This window comes from Notechis scutatus, chromosome 14 (assembly GCF_049901735.1).
Source record: "Notechis scutatus isolate UNSWTSFEM ecotype Mainland chromosome 14, rNotScu1.2, whole genome shotgun sequence".
In the NCBI taxonomy this organism is placed as follows: Eukaryota; Metazoa; Chordata; class Lepidosauria; order Squamata; family Elapidae; genus Notechis; species Notechis scutatus.
This window is the reverse complement of record NC_142022.1, coordinates 1,200,663-1,217,051: the sequence shown is the minus strand read 5'-3', so window position 1 is coordinate 1,217,051 and position 16,389 is coordinate 1,200,663. Positions and strand designations below refer to the sequence as shown.

Sequence of the window (16,389 nt, the reverse complement as noted above, 5' to 3'; positions counted from 1 at the left end):
CTTGTATTGTTGCGTTTGAAGCTGAAGTAGTCATGGACTGGTAGGATATTGTAGCAGATAATTTTGTGTTCTACGCTTAAGTCCAACCGTAGGCGGCATAGTTCAAGGTTGTCCAAGCCCAAAATTTCAAGCCTGGAAGTGTAGGGTATTCTACTGCGAGCAGAGGAGGGTAATGCTATTCTCGTGAAATACTTCTGGACTCGCTCAATTGCATTAATGTCCGATACACAGTGCAGATTAATATTTATTTAAATATTCATATTTATATAATATAAATATTTGTACGGAGCCAGGGAAGAGGACACCAACTCTTCAAATTTGTCCTTCTTTTCTCTGGCCTCATCCACATGCAATGGGCAACAACTCTTGCCAGAGACAGCCAGCAGGATGGGAGTTGTAGTTGAGCAGCTTCTGGAAAATCTTTCCTAGCGATGGGGACCTGGGTGACCAATGAACCTAGATCCAGTTGAGGCTGAAGGGCATTCCTGTCTGCCCCCCCCCCCCCAAAGATAAGGTTGATTGTTATAAACAAACTGATTAAAAGATAGAAGCATAATGTCCGAGTACCAGTTTTCTCTCTCCTTCCCTTTCACTAACCGTCTTTTCTTTCTTTTTCATTCTCTTCCCAGATCTGAGCATCCGATGATGCGCATTCCAGGCTGAGCTCCCAGCACACCTGGGGGGCTTTCCCTCCAGTGGACCTTGAGGAGTGACTGGCGGCAGGGACCAGCAACCTTCTCCTTTGGTGGGGGGAGGGCTGAAACTCTGCTTAGCTTGCCCCAGCCGGCTGTGGAGGAAGATGCTGTATGCCATTCTGTAAGAGCCACCTTCCCTCCTGGGAGGGGGACCCACCCAAAGGACTTCCGTGGCCCTCCCCTACGCGAGGAGAATCTCTTCCCTTCCTCCTGCAGCCTCGCGGGCTCTTTTGTCTAAGGAGCAACCCTTGGACCGCCCTTCCTCCCGCAGGATTTGGCTCTCCTCCCGTCTCATGAGGATTTGAGGGCGTCCCCAAGGGGCCCCCCGGTTGACAGTGGGCCTGCCATGGCGAAGTCGGTTTGTTTGCTGGTGCCTCTGGCATTGCTGGTGGGCTTGGTCCTGGGCCCTGGAGCCGGGGGAGCAGCTTTGGAGTTTGGGGGCACGCCGGGGCAGTGGGCTCGCTACGCCCGGTGGGATGCCAGTTCCTCTGGGGAGCTGAGCTTCAGCATCAAGACCAACGTGTCTCGCGCTCTAGTCTTGTACCTAGACGACGGGGGCAACTGTGACTTCCTGGAACTCTTGATCTTGGAGGGCCGTTTCCGTTTGCGCTTCACTATTTCCTGCGCGGAGCCGGCTAGCCTGCACTTGGAGACCCCCATCAACGACGACCGCTGGCACATGGTGCTCTTGACCCGCAACTACCGGGAGACCATGCTGGTGGTGGACGGCGAAGCCCGGGTGGCCGAAGTCAAGTCGAAGCGGCGGGACATGGCGGTGGATAGCGATCTCTTTGTGGGCGGCATCCCGCCAGACGTCCGCTTGTCGGCTCTGACGCTCAGCACGGTCAAGTATGAGATGCCCTTTCGCGGGATGGTGGCCAATCTCAAAGTAGGAGACATGCCCCCCGCCCTCCTGGGTAGCCAGGGCATCCGCAGCGACATGGAATACCTGTGTGCCAAGCAGAATCCCTGCGTCAACGGTGGGATTTGTACTGTGGTCAACAGCGAAGTGCAGTGTGATTGCCGCCTCACCGGCTTCCAGGGCAAGTTTTGCAGCGAAGGTAAGAAGCCCAGCGGAGACGTCCCCCTCTTTCAACGCTCCAGAATCAAAAAAAAGGGGGGGGGCTCCCCCTTGGTGGGAGCTGCTCAAAAGGAGTAGGTGGGCTTAATAGGTTGGTATGTCATGGGACCCCAGCCTCATCTTGCTATTCTGGGCCAAGCAGTTGCCACAATCAGCTGTTCCCTGTTGGGGTATCACAGCTAGATGTGGGGTTAAAGTTAGGTGGGATCCCCATGTTGTATGAACATGGTCCATTTCCTTATACCTTCCAACCACTGAAAGATTGCTCTGTTTAAATGTCTATGGCAGAGGTTCCCAACTGGGGGTGTGAGACAATATTCCAGGGGGTGTGAAAACATGGGTTTAGAAGTTTCAAAATTACAGTGTATATGCATAATTATATGCATATAATTATTTACTTTTGTAAAGGGTGCGAGAATATATCAGAAGCGTTCTAAGGGTGTGGGGTATAGAAAAGGCTGGAAACCCCCTGGTCTATGGAGATTCTCAGTCCTCCAGGTCCTGGTTGTCTCAACGGTGCTTTTTTTTTCAGGAGGCAACTGTACTTTCTGGTTTTTATTTGAAGACGTTTTGCTTCTCATCCAAGAAGCTTCTTCAGCTCTGACTTGGATTGTGACAAAGGGGAGGAGTGGAATGGAACCATCCAGTCAGAGCTGAAGAAGCTTCTTGAATGAGAAGCGAAATGTCTTCAAAGAAAAACCAGAAAGTCCAGTTGAAAAAAGCACGTTTGGGGTAGCCCTGTCTATCCATTCTGTTTTGTTTTTATTTATCTCCGCTGGGTTGTAAGCAAAGACTCAAAGCCTCCCTCCCTTTTCCTGGCACATTGGAAAGGATGCCACGTAACAGAGAGAGAGGTTGTAGTAATCATACCCCTGGCTTGGGATTGGAAGCAGCTCGGACCCCATTTCCTTATACCTTCCCCAGCTTCTCACCCAGCCACGTTCTGTAACCGGTGAAGAAAGGCCCACTCTCTCCACGCTGGGAATGGTTCCGGTGGCGTACAGGTATGCTCCTGATGTTGCAGGGAAGTGGTGATGTCATCACTTTGCTTCCAGAGGCAGCAGTGAAAATCTCCGCTTCAGTTTCCATCCCTTGGATGGAACGGCAGATGCCAGTCCAACTGTAGCTCTCGACGTCTTTCGAATTGGGTTTAATCGTCTGAAAAATGTGTTGCAAAAAAAACACCTGTTGCTTATGCTTGCTCGCTTCAAACCTGCAGAGTCTTTCTCTCACATTGACTCACTGAGTCACAGTGCCTCTCAGGTCTATTTCTCTTCTCCTGTTCCCGAAATGCCCACAGTTTTTCCTTGGGTCTCTTTCTGTGCTTTTCCTTCCAAGGTTCTAGTCCTCATAGTTTTCGCCTTCTTTTGACAATCTCGCACCGAGAGCAATCACCCTTTGAAAGAGAAACGGCCTAATCTTTCTGAAAGAAGGAGTCACAAAGACTCCTCGCCTGGAGGCGATCCCAGCCTAATATTTATTTCCCATGGTGCCCCTGACTGTTCCCCATTTCAGGGGGATTGTGAGAAACTGCAATAGTGCCTGGTTCAAAAACTATGATACCGTGGGTGGTGTTTTCAAGGACATTGCGAGTGCTGCATAGAAGGGCTGTGTGCGTGTTTGTGTGTTTGTGTAGTATTGCATCCAGTTTTGGTCACCACGATATAAGAAAGATGTTGAGACTCTAGAACAGGGGTGTCAAACTCAGTTTCAATGAGAGCCACATCAGGGTTATATTCGACCTCGGGGGGCTGGGGGGGGGCGTGCTCGATGACACTCGTGTTGGGGGCACCTGTGGTGGCCAAGTGCTAAGGCAGGACTTCCCTCAGACCCTCCCTCACTCTCATTATAATCTCCTCCCTCCCTTCTCTTCTTTTTTCTTCCCTCTTCATTCTCCTCTCTTCTTCCTTCCCCTCTTTCCTTATTTTTTCTCCCTTGCTCTCTTCCCATCTTCCCATCTTTTTCTTTTTCTTTCCCTTTCTCCTTTCCTGTCCCTTCTAGGCCAGCCTCATGGGCTACATCTAAGCACCCTGCAGGCTGGATTTGGCCCATGGGCCTTTGAGTTTGACACTCCTGCTCTGGAAAGAGTGCAGAAGAAGAATTGCAGAGCCTTTGACTTCATAACTCTGCACTTTTTGCCTTGATTTTCATGGGGATGTGTCCTATTTTTCAGCCCCCATCAAACCTTCATCAAAATATGTGAGATCTGTTTGAGGGTCATAAAACGAGGCTGAAAAAAGAGCTTATTGGTTACAAGTGGTGATCCTGGAGAAAACAAGGTCAGCTTCAAGCCAGTGCCTCAGGGTTCCCCAAACACAGGCCTCTGGGTCTAAGACACTATTTTTAATTTCCCACAATCCCTTTGGTATAATGTGCCTCCAGGGCATTGTGGGAAATTACCATGGTCAGGAAGCCTGGCTATTCAGAACTGCTTGAGGGCATCCTTGCTGCCTGACATGTCCCTGAGCAACACTCAGCTGATGGAAGAAGGACCCAGCAGACCTGATTCCTACATATCTGGATCCAGTTTTTCTCATTTGCTGGATTCTCCCATCATTTATTCAGAGCTCTTCTACAAAAGCGGCTTGAAAGGTTTAAGTCGGGGGAAAAAATGTTGCAGTGAATGATAAGGTTCACAGATTGCACTGACTTTGTTTGTAGAAAAAGCCCAGTTGATCAGAGTTATGGGCAGAAATCAGGGTTTAGGAACCATAGTTTACAAATGTCCCTTGGGAATCTATGATTAGATGGACATTCTTCTCTCACCATCTTGCTTTCGCTTATTTTTTAAATTTCTTTAACAGTTGGGTCATTATTTTAATTGTTGGTTGTACACCTCCTAGAGTCAAATTCAGTGAAAAGGTCAGCCATATAAATTTGTTTAATAAATAATGATGGTCATGGTCATGGAAGTAGATTAAGTAACTCATGATGACTCAGCACAATATGTAAATCATGGTTCATATAGCATTCTACATTTGGACTCCAAATTATTAATTATTTGGGGGTTCCAAATACTTTGCATTTTTGTAATATGCATTGGTGTAGCTCCCATCCTTGACTGCTCTCAGGACTGGGGGTTAGACTGGATGTTGAGCCTTTGTTTATTTTTGCTGGTTTGGAGTACATTTAATTTTTTAATTGTTTGGTTTTCATCTCCCCCCCCCCTCGAAGTCTTTTGGGAATTGGATGGTCTCTAAATCAGTGGTCTCCAGCCTTGTCAGCTTTAAGACTTGTGGAAGTCAACTTGCAGAATTCCTCAGCCAGCAAAGCTGGAGTTGAGGTCCACAAGTCTTAAAGTTGACAAGGTTGGAGACCCCTGTTCTAAATTGAATAAATAAAAATAAATAAAATGCAGGACCCCAACAAAAGAAAACCCTCACACAGTATTTTGGTTTAATGTGACAGCAAGACATCATGCTAAACCAACAACCTACCCAAATGTTTTAGCTTATTTCAACGTGTTGAATAAACCCGGCTAAAGTCCATCACACCTTGTTTCACTCCGAATGGTTTGTAATTGCAGCCCCAGAATCTCTGTTCTAGTTCGTCCTGGACTTAGCACTTTCATTCCGTCTCCAGAACGCAGTTTTTCAACGGCGGGCAGGGGGATTGGCCTATTTAAATTAAAATGTAACTTCATTGAATTTTAAATTTAACTTAAATGAAAATGGTGTTAATTAAATACAGTTAAGATGAGGTGGCGGCTGCATTTCCCCCACACGTGCTCTGCTTGGGGAGTGCTAACCTTGGTTAAGCTTTTTAGCATAGTAGTGTGTCAACCCAGTTCATTTGGTTAGATGATGATTTACTGGACTGTGCAACCTCAGGAGAGGAGTTAATTCGGGGACCAAGTTCTCAGATGCTCTTTCCATAGACGTGAAGCTTAGACTTCTTGATTCCTGCTGGCTCTTCTCCCATCAATCTATCGGTATAACACACACGCCTTGAGCCCTTCTGACCCAACTTGTCTTCTATCTTCTCTCTTCCTTGGAGCTGCTGGCAGCAATGTTGGAAACTCCACAGCAATGAGACACTCTCAGTTTACATAACTCCTCTGCAAGCATTCGCTTCGTCTCGCACCAGACGGCAAATTGTGCCCATTGACGTCAAGAGCACACACACATACATAACACAACCCCCACAGGAAGACCCTCTGGCTAGGGTCCATTCGCAGGCTACCTGTTGTGTGGGGAGAGGGAGAGGGAGGCTGACCTACAGGTGGCTGGGCCAACTGGCCGAGCCAGTGGCTGGGGAAGGGGGCTTGGCGACGATGCCGCTCTTGTGGCAGCGCTGCAACTTTGGCCGTCTGACTTCTTGGCGGCTGGAATGATTGACAGCTGGGCGACTGTTGCCTGGGCTTGTTGCTGTGGAAACACCAGTCTGTCTGGCTGATGGATTTAGAATAGGATGCATGACGACATAGGAGGTAGGGGGCATTTTGGGCAATAGGCATAAGGATTCATAGCAATAGCTCTTAGACTTATATCCCGCTTCACGGTGCTTTACAGCCCCTCTCTAAGCGGTTTACAACGTCAGCCTCTTGCTCCCAACAATCTGGGTCCTCATTTTAATGACCTCAGAAGGACAGAAGGCTGAGTCAATCTTAACCTCTGAGGAGAAGGATGTCCAGTTTTGTTTTGTTTTTTTGGATGGCTGTGGAGAAAACATTGCTGGCGCTGTCTGCATCAGTGGTTCATTTTTGGAATAATGGAGACATGTATGAAATCTACCTGCAAGTTTAACTTTGGTTTCTTTAAATGTCCCAAGAATCTGTTTCACAATCACTCATGGTATAATTGTAATGACCATTGCTGTTTTACATGTGTGTTAAATCTTTTTTAGAGTGTGCTGCGTCCAGTTTTGGTCACCACAGTATAAAAAAGATGTTGAGACTCTAGAAAGAGTGCAGACAAGATCAACAAAGAGAATTAGGAGATTGGAGGCTAATACATAGGAAGAATGGTTGCATTGGCTATGTCTAGTCTAGAGAAAAGAAAGACAACATGATAGCAGTGTTCCAACATTTGAGGGGCTGCCACAGAGAGGAGCGGGACAACCTATTTTCCAAGGCACCTGAAGGCCAGACAAGGAAAAGTGGACGGAAACTGAATAAGGAGAGATTCAACCTAGAAATAAGGAGGAATTTCCTGACAGTGAGAACAATCAACCAAAAGGGACAGAAGTTGGGTTAATTCACTAACCAAGTTAAGTATGTTGGGTGAACCCAGCCAGAGAATAAGAAAGAGGTTAGAAATGAGATGGCAGGGAATCTGAAAAGCTTGCCTATCTATGCAGGAAAGTCGTTGGGCTGTAGGATTGCAATGACCTTAGTTAAAATCCTTGCTCAGCCATGAACTTTACTGCTTGGGTTCACACAATTTGCTGCACAAGCCTAAAATGGATCAGGTATTTTGTGGCTCAGCATATTGTTGGAATCCAACCCTGGTCTTGTTATAGCAAGCTTCGTGAAGCAGGCACAATAATCCAGAAAAAAAGATATTTTTTTTAAATTTGGGTATTGCATGTTATACAGTCATAACTCAGCTGTGCGATTTAATGCTTTGTGTGAATCTAATCACGGAGTGACTTTGAAACCAGCCTCTTTCCTTGTGGCACAGGTAAAAGGGGCAGAGAATTACATATGACAGCCAAAGCACTTAAGACGACAGTAAATGTGAATAATGTAAATAACAATGAGGACCAGTATCATGAAAGCAGAAACCATGCCTTGTGATTGTGTAGCCTTTCAAAGACTTCCATTTCATTTGCTTTCCTTACAAAAAACACGGACTAGGATTTGGCTTACTCACTTTGCAATTGCCTGTTCCTTAGTTGCAATACAGATAGTTCTCGACTTACAACAGTTCACTTAGTGACCATTAAAAGATACAATGGCGCTGAAAAAAAGGTGACTTATGACCGTTTTTCACAGTTACAACTTTTGCAGCATCCCCCATGGTCACTTGATCAAAATTTGGACACTTGGCAACTGATTGAAATGTTAACAAATGTCTGGCTAAGCAACAGAAATTTTGGGTTGTAAGCCGAGGATGACTTGTATATGATTAACCAACGTATCCATTTTGCAGGATTGTCTTGCCAGTTGCCACTCTCAGAAATCTCCTGCAGGATTTCTTATTATCTTGCTTAATTTGTCTCTGTAGGGGCAGGTATGGACACATTTTTGAACAAAGCCGTGGGCTGCAACAGCCTTCAGTTTCTTTTTTAATTGTCTAAGGAAGCTTCTGAGCCCACGCAGGGCTGAAGTTGTTTTTTAGAAAGAGAGGATGCCTCAGAATTCAGGGGGACAGGGAGGAGGGTCTCTGCTTTCCAGGGTCTTGGGACAATGGGCATGCGATTTGGGCCTGTTTGCCTGTTGCCTTTTAATGGGCTGCTCACCCCATCTTTAAATGTCCCAAGAATCTGTTTCACAATCTCTCATGGTGTAATTGTAATGACTGTTGCTGTTGTAAGGAATAAGCATTTTTCATGTGTGTTAAATCTTTTTTTATAGTGCGTTGCATCCAGTTTTGGTCACCACACTATAAAAAAAGATGTTGAGACTCTAGAAAAAGTACAGAGAAGAGCAACCAGGATGATGAGGGGACTGGAGGCTCAAACATACGATGAACGGTTGCAGGAACCGGGCCTGGCTACTCTAGGGAAGAGAAGGACCAGTGGAGGCAGGAGAGCAGTCTTCCAATATATGCCACAGAAAGGAGGGGGTCAAGCTGTTTTCCAAGGCCAGGCAAGGAACAATGGATGGAAACTGATCCAGGAGATATTCAACCTAGAAATAAGGAGAAATTTGCGGAAGGGATCCAGTTTTGTCCCTGGTTTCAGCAACGGTTGGACTTGCTATCTTGTTTTTCTCTCACTGTGCAAGAACTAATTCCCACTCACTCAGCTGATATCTGAAACTGAAAACCTGGTAGTAAAAACTGCCTCCCCGCCCCAAACCTGTATAAAATAAATTAGGAGTGGGGGAAAGGATTCTGGCTATCGGCAAAGAGTGTTTCTTTTGTTGCCGAGTCGTTCCTACACATCGGCTGGAAGGGACGTGGTTACCAGACACGTTTAATTCTGCGGTTCACATATTCATAATGTGTGCAGTGGAGTAGCTAATTCATGATCATTGGCTTGAAACAACCGCAAATAGCGGTGTGTTTGTGCGTAAGTATTGTCTTCTGCTCCTGTGCATCCACACGGTACATTCACTAAATGTGATAACGGCTTCCTGTGCTCCCAGGGACGGTGCAATTTCAAGAACACCTTATTTTTAAATAAGACTTTTTGCAATTGTTCAAAAGAAAGTCGGCCTTTAAACTCTCTGTTCTGTACAATGAGTCTTAATAAGGAATGTGGGTGTAAATTACGGGGCCTTTTTGCTTGCTCCTTGACTGTAAATACATTTTGATTGATCAATCAATCATGAATCTTTTGATTGGAAGATTCATGAGCACGTGCAGAGTATCTTCCCTACGTTGATAAATAATCATAGCTTGTCTGTGGAGATTCTCAAGTCCTCCAGGTCCTGGTTGTCCAAAAGGTGCTTTTTCAAGAGGCAACTGGACTTCCTGGTTTTCCTTTGAAGACGTTTTGCTTCTCATCCAAGGAGCTTCTTGGATGAGAACCGAAATGTCTTCAAAGAAAAATCAGAAAATCCAGTTGCCTCTTGAAAAAGCACCGTTGGGACAATCATAGCTTGATTGTTGAGCCCAGATTTCAGCATTGCTCCTAAATGAAATGTAGACAGTTAAAACGATGGCTTGGTGGGTCGATTGTCAGATTAGAAGATGCCAGGTGCACACAACACACTACGCCGCCGATCTTGGGTCTAGAAGCATGAATTGGCTGTCCTCACACCACACACGTAGCCTGCTTAAAAGACCCGGCTTAAGTTGGATATCTCTGTCCATCCAAAACACACCCTTGGAGGCTCAAGCCAGACAGACCAATAGGAACTTTATTTTCCTATTATGGGGTGTTTAAAAAAAGAAGAAGTCGTCTGGACAAATGGTGATGTACCAACCCAGCAAATGATCTGAGCCACATTCAGTCTCGCTGTCTCTCACTCTAACCTTCCCCCAGGGTTGCAGTGGGGACAGGCACCACAAAGAGCAGGGAGGGGGTGGCTTCGATGCAGGAAAGAGAACCCTTTCCCTCAGCTAAAAGGCAGGAAAATCAAAATCAGGCTGGTCTGCCTGGCTTGAGCCTCCAAGGGTGGGGATCCATCGCGCCTGGATCTCGCTCCCTCTCCCGCTTCCACCCCGTCTTTCCTCTCTGCTTTTCTGGGTCTCCTTCCCCTGTTCTGCTCGTCTAATTTTGCATCCCTTTCTCTCTCTCTCTCCTCTGCCGTCTGCGCATGTCATGCTCAGGGCTCCAGTGCCACCCATTGCCTCCTCCCATTAGCCATGCTCTCCGTGATGATGGGCGTATTTCCCCCCTCTTCTTGCTGAGCTGTTCCTCTTGTCGCAGGGGCTCCAGGCCTAGTCGGGCTGGGTGCTCCCTGCAAGGTCAGACCAAGGTCGGCCGGCAACTCGGCAGCTGCCGGAGAGAGAATACGCCCGGTGTGGTATCCGCATGCAAAAGCCCCCCCCCCCTCTCTTTTTTCTCTTGAGAGCGGCTTGGGGCATGGCTCCAAAGCTTTGCTACCAGTCGGTGATGGGAGAACCTTTTTTTTGGGGGGGGGGGAAAGGGGGAGTGGGGTGGAATTACGTTGGAAAGGCCTCCGGAGGCCTAGGGAAGATTGCAAAAGCCTACAGTCCTTCCCCCACCCCGGGCACACCCACAACGTGGGCACCACACCATTGGCACATCAAGCGTTCGCTGAACAAATTTGGGTTGCCAGAATTTGCCAGCTTTTGCGCCATTCCGTTCCATTTAGCACTGGCGTTCAAGCAACCTGTGTCGCGCAGTTCCTGGATTCACCTGTTTTCTGGGATTTGCCCACACGCACAAGAATCCTGAAATGTAAGCAAACAGGTCGAGCGTACGGATGATGTCATGCCAGCAAATAACGAAGAAGAGATAAAACTCATTTTAAGCCGAATCGCTCCAGCATCCAATGGGCTGCACGTGTTGTGGGAACCTGGCTTCTCTTTCTAGGATTCTGTGCCAGAATGAGAGAGAGAAAAAGAGAGAGACCCCCCCTCCAGTCCATTAGCCAGTCCTTTTTTGGCAGAAATGGCCAGGGAGCCCCCTCCTCAATACTGCTGGACCTTGAGTGAAATCTGCCTTCTGATTGGGGAGGAGGAGCTGACTCAGAATTTGGATCCAGCCCCACCCCATAACCTGTCCAAATGGCAGCTGTCCCCAAGGCAGGAATGGAAGGAGCGGCATTGTCCCTCTCCCTTTCCATCACTTGCTTTGTTCCTAGGTTTCTACCCCCCCCCCCCCAATCCCCCTCCCCTCCCCTCGCTGCTGCCCAGGCTCCTGGTATAACCAGCAACCTGCCTTTTGCAAGCAGGGAGGTTTTTCCGCAGATGGCAAAAAATGCTGAATTTTTGCCCAGTTCCTTGCTAATTACAGTTGTATTGCTTCTTGTGTTGCGTTGATCATTTGCTACTAATTGCATTAATTAGCTTGGCGTTGTTTTGTCACCAGTGCAGGCTGTGTGTGTGTGTGTGTGTGTGAGCGCGTGCGTTCTCCCTTTCTTTTGTCAATCTTGGCTTCCGATAAATCCCCCCCCCCTGCCAACAGATGTCACCCGTGCTGACGGAAGGAGGGGGGGCTGCAATCACACCTCTTTCCCAAAGAACCACGACTCCCTTTACCTGCCCGAGTCTGCTAATAAGGATCTTAGCTGGCCTCTGCTAGGAAGTGGGCGCAGTGGGAGAATTGCATTGTTCCAAGGGGGGGGGGGCTCGCCCCCTTCCTTGGGCCACGAGCCCTCTCTGGGTTCCCGGAATTTTACCCTCCATTCCAGGATAAATCCGTTTTACTTTCTGTTTTGTTTTTAAATCGTTATCTCTTTGTATAGGCTGCCCAATAAATAATACGTTTCGGGGCAGCTAACTGAACATAAAATATTTTAAGGAAGACAAGGATAAAACACAGTCACCCCAAGTAACAAACACTGAGACGAGATTTCTTGCGGGCTTAAAAAAGTAATAAAGAATGTAATAAAAGCAAATTACAGACCATTAGTGATGGGGACCACCATGCCCCCCCCCCTCCCCAGTCACAACAGCACCTATACACCCAGATGAAGAGAAAGGTGCTTTGGTAGTTAGCAGTCACAGATGGCTTCTGTTTGGTGGCTAAGGGCCCAATTAGCTGGTCAACAACATGGGGAATCATGTAAAATTGATTAAATGATCAATAATAATCCCTTGCTTCTCCAGGGAGAGCTGGGAGAGGCCCTGCCTGCATTTCAGCTAGAAATAAAACCAAACGCTGATGACAATAATCGAATCTTTGAATGAAAGATGACCGGGAGTGGGTCAGCCAGAGGAGGCCCCTAGCCCTTCGGAGGGGTGATTTGCGCATACACAGGTTTTCATCAAAGGGGGCAGAGGTCTCACGAGTGTCCAATCTCATGCAATTCTTGCAGCCCTTATGAGGTTGTTTATATAAGGATGTCAAAGTCTTGAGACTCATCAGTCTCTGGAATTACGCTCTGCTTTTCTCCTTTGGCGGCAGATACAGGGAGAAGAAAAAGAGAAAAAGAACATAAAACTTAAAAGCATGGATGAAAAGGGATACTAAAATTGGTATTAAAAGAACTTAGGGATTAAAAGCCTGACAAGTTAAGAGTCGCTAAAGATAAAATCATTCTTTCTTAAGGAATGGCATCCTCCTTGGGACACTGTTGAAATAACACAAGTTTGGGGGCTGTTTTTAAATATTTTAAAAATAGGGAGGTAAGGCACCCTGTCTCTCCCTTCCTCCTTTCCCAATTAATTCTTTCTTTCTTTCTTTCTTTCTTTTTCTTTTTCCCTTCTTTCCGTCCTTTCTTTTTCTCTTTCCTTCTCTCTCTCTTTTTTTCTTTCTTTCTCCCCTCCCTCCCTCATTCTTTTTCCTTTCTTTCTCTCCCTAATTCTTTTTCTTTCTTTCTCTCCTCCCTTCTTCCCTCCTTTTCCCTCTCCAATTTTCTTCCTTCCTGCCTCCTTCCCTTTCTTTTTCCTTCTTTCCTTCCTCCATCCCTTGTCAACTCATAAATCATTCCTATGCCTGTTTCTGAGTTTCCATCCCTCTGGCACCCCTCTCTCCCTCTTTTTCCTTCTTTCCTTCCTTCCTCTCACTCCAATTCTCTCCCTCTCTCCAATTCTTTTATTTCCTTTCTTTTCTTTTCCTTCTTTCTCTCCCTCCAGAGTTTGTTTAACTGTGCTACATAATGGCATTTCAGAAATGTGCATAAATCATGCACAAGTTGGATTGCAGAAACTGGAGTTTGAGGGGGGAAATCAGACCAATCAGATTTTTTATTTATTCTCAGTTTAGTGTTTTATTTCTATAAGTATTGTGCCTGATACTTGCATAACCGCTTAGAAATGGATACATGGGAAATGGTATAAACAATGCCAGATGAATAAATGAAGAAGGATGGCGTTGGGCTTATGTATGAAGATAGTTTTAGTATAAAATAGGAGGAAATCTTGAAGGCCATGTATTCCAGCCCTCAGCTTAATGCAACATATTCATAATATTACCTGAAATATGAGTGGATTAATTCAATGGATCATTTAGTCAATGAGAGAGGAAAAAAATGAAAGCACATGCTCAGGAAACCTTTGGCTTCAAAGGGTTGGGAAACTAGTATTCTCTCTCTCTCTTTTCCCTTTCTATAGCCAAGGGTTATAACCAGTTGAAATTAAATTAAACTGCTGGGATTCTCTTGAGTGCAGACACATTAGAATGGGAAAATGCTGCAGCGGTTTTGATGCTGGCTGATCCATCCTTACCCAAGGGGCTGTGCTGAAGTGGTAGCAAAATGCCACAAATAACGTTAAAATCACAGCCAGTCAATTCATTTCCTAATCAGACCTTCCCTGGGATGGGGTTCAAAGGGCTCCTGTTTAAATCGGTGGAGAGGAAACCAGAATGATATCTGGACCAGTAGTCCTCAACTTACAACCAACCATGGGTTTAGTGACTATTTGAACTTACCATGGCACTGAACGAAGGGACCTACAACTGGTCCTCACACTTATGACTGTTATAGCATCTCCATCCTTACCTGATTAAAATTTAGGCCCTTGGCAACTGGCATGCATTAATGACGGTTGCAGTGTCCTGGGATCATGTGATCAACTTTTGCGACCTTCTGACAAGCAAAGTCAGTGGGGAAGCCAGATTAAACGTAACTGCAGTAATCCTCAACATATGACAACAATTGAGCCTAAAATTTCTACTGGTAAGAGTTAGGGGCTTAAGTGGGTTTTGCCCCCATTTTATGGCCTTTCTCGTTAAATAAGCCACTGGAGTTGTTAAGCTGGTAACCCAGTTGTTAAGTGAATCTGGCTTCCACATTGACTTTGCTCCTCAGAAGGTCGCAAAAAGGGATTACGTGTGATCGTCATAAATATGAGTCAGTTGCAAAACATCTTAATTTTGATCGCGTGACCATGAGGGAATGCAACAACCGTCATCCGTGTGAAAAACAGTCATCGGTCACATTTTTCAGTGCCATTGCAACTTTGAACGGTCACTAAGCGAAATGCTGTAACTTCAGAGAAACCACCTGTGCTCTGTGCAGAAACTGGACGGAAGCAGGGAAAAGGAAAGCCTTTGAGAAATTCCACGGCAGAATCCATGAATGATCGAGTAGCCTTTGGTGCTGGCCCAGTGCTTCCAAAGGCTTCGGTTCCTTTATCTGCATTATTAATTCTCCTCTTCACCACAACCCAGTAAGGTAGGCCAATTTCCCCGCCCACCCCCCCTCCTGTGGTTGATGAGGCTGAAAGAGAGAGCAACTTATCTGCTGTATGGCTAGATTTGTGGCTCACCTGAGACTGAAGTTAACCAAAGCCCACGACCATGTTTGCATCACCTAAAATCCACGCGACCTGTGAGAGGCTGAAACCGCCCTTAGTCCAACCCCACCCAAAGCTCCTAAGGGAGTGGGCTTTGCTTTCTTCTTTGATGGGGGGGCAGGGGGGGGTATGGTTCAGATTCAGTCTTTAGCCCAGGGAGGTTGCATTCGTTCATTTTAAATTCGCACCCTTGCTCTTCTGCTCATCCCATCTGTTTTGCTGGATTATAACCTTAATTTTCTTTTCTTTCCTCCTCCTCCTCTCTCTCTTTCTTCTTCACCTGTTCCCTTGGTTTGGGCATCCTTGCAGAAGAGCTCACGATGGAAGGTGAGTAGATTTTCTCCTGAGGTTTTTTTGGAGGTGTTATATTGTGTGGGGGGGGGGGGGAGGCAGGAGGGTTTGCGATGGTGCCGAAGATTGTGGGGAGTTCCTTCCCCACACCCCCCCTGAAAATAGAGGTTGTGTGTGTATGTGTGGTTTCATATTTTCTCCCACTTTGGATTCGCTCTCTATGCGGTGGTCTCTGGGTACAGGGAAGGGGGTCTGTCTGTGAATTATTTTCCCTCTTGTTACTTGCATTTGATGAAAGTCCCTTTACAGCCGAGCAGCCGAGTTTTTCTTCACAGGGGAACTTTTAGGGGAAAGTGTGGATTTGCTTTTCATCCTTTATTGGGCAATTTTGATTCTGTCTAGCGCCTTCCATAATGTTCCCTCCGCCCTCCAACCCAACTACAGGACAGGTAGTCCTCGACGTACGACCACAACAGAGCCCAAAATTTCCACTGCTAAGCGAGACAGGTGTTTAAGGGAGTTATGAACCGTTTGGGATTTCCTCGTTAGTTCAACGGCCTGCCAAATTCTGCGCCCTGAAGGGAAGCCTGGGAGAAGTTTTGCATGGGTGCGGAGAGAACAGAGCTAAATTTCACTGAAGTTTAATTAAACAAGGGATTTAATTCAGCAGAGTGATATAATGACTCACTATATATTGAGCAAGCTCCCCTGGGGTCACAGCGAACGTTACAACTCGTTGACAACTTGAGCAGTGGCGAAGGGCCAGGAGAAACTCTGAGAATCTCCCTGATCCAAGCCTGTAAGCACGCACGTCTTCATTTCAGAAAATCCCAAAATTTGAGAGAGAGAGAGAGAGAGACATAAAGGCCCTGGTGGGAGCAATTACAAACTGCAGCCGATGAGACATTCTGTGAATACAAATCCTTACCTTTAGATCTCAGATGATAATTCTCCACCTGGTTAGCAGGATCGTCCTTGGTGTGGGCTGACTCACCACCCAGGCTGAATGTTGATTGTTCTTGTTCTCTTAAATATATATATATATATATATATATATATATATATATATATATATATATATGTTATATATATATATATATATATATATATATATATATATATATATATATATATATATATATGTGTAATATATATATATATATATATATATATATATATATATATATATATATATATATATATATATATATATATATATATATATATGGGACATTGGCCTGCTGAATACAAAAGCAACTGGCTCCGTATTACCTTTATTTCCAAAAGTATTTCCCGGGCTGGGCGTGGCCAGGGGAAGCCCATGGTCTGCCCATCTATTCGC

General features: G+C 46.0%; 1 protein-coding gene across 1 annotated transcript in view; it reads left to right on the top strand.

Annotated features, from left to right (window-relative positions):
• The window catches only part of NRXN2 (neurexin 2), a 385,627-nt gene that overhangs the window by 41,010 nt on the left and 328,228 nt on the right, over window positions 1–16,389 (top strand). The window contains 2 exon segments of the mRNA XM_087943407.1: window positions 630–1,756; window positions 15,066–15,083. Coding sequence (XP_087799533.1) covers window positions 1,042–1,756; window positions 15,066–15,083 — 733 coding nt within the window. The 5' untranslated portion in view covers window positions 630–1,041.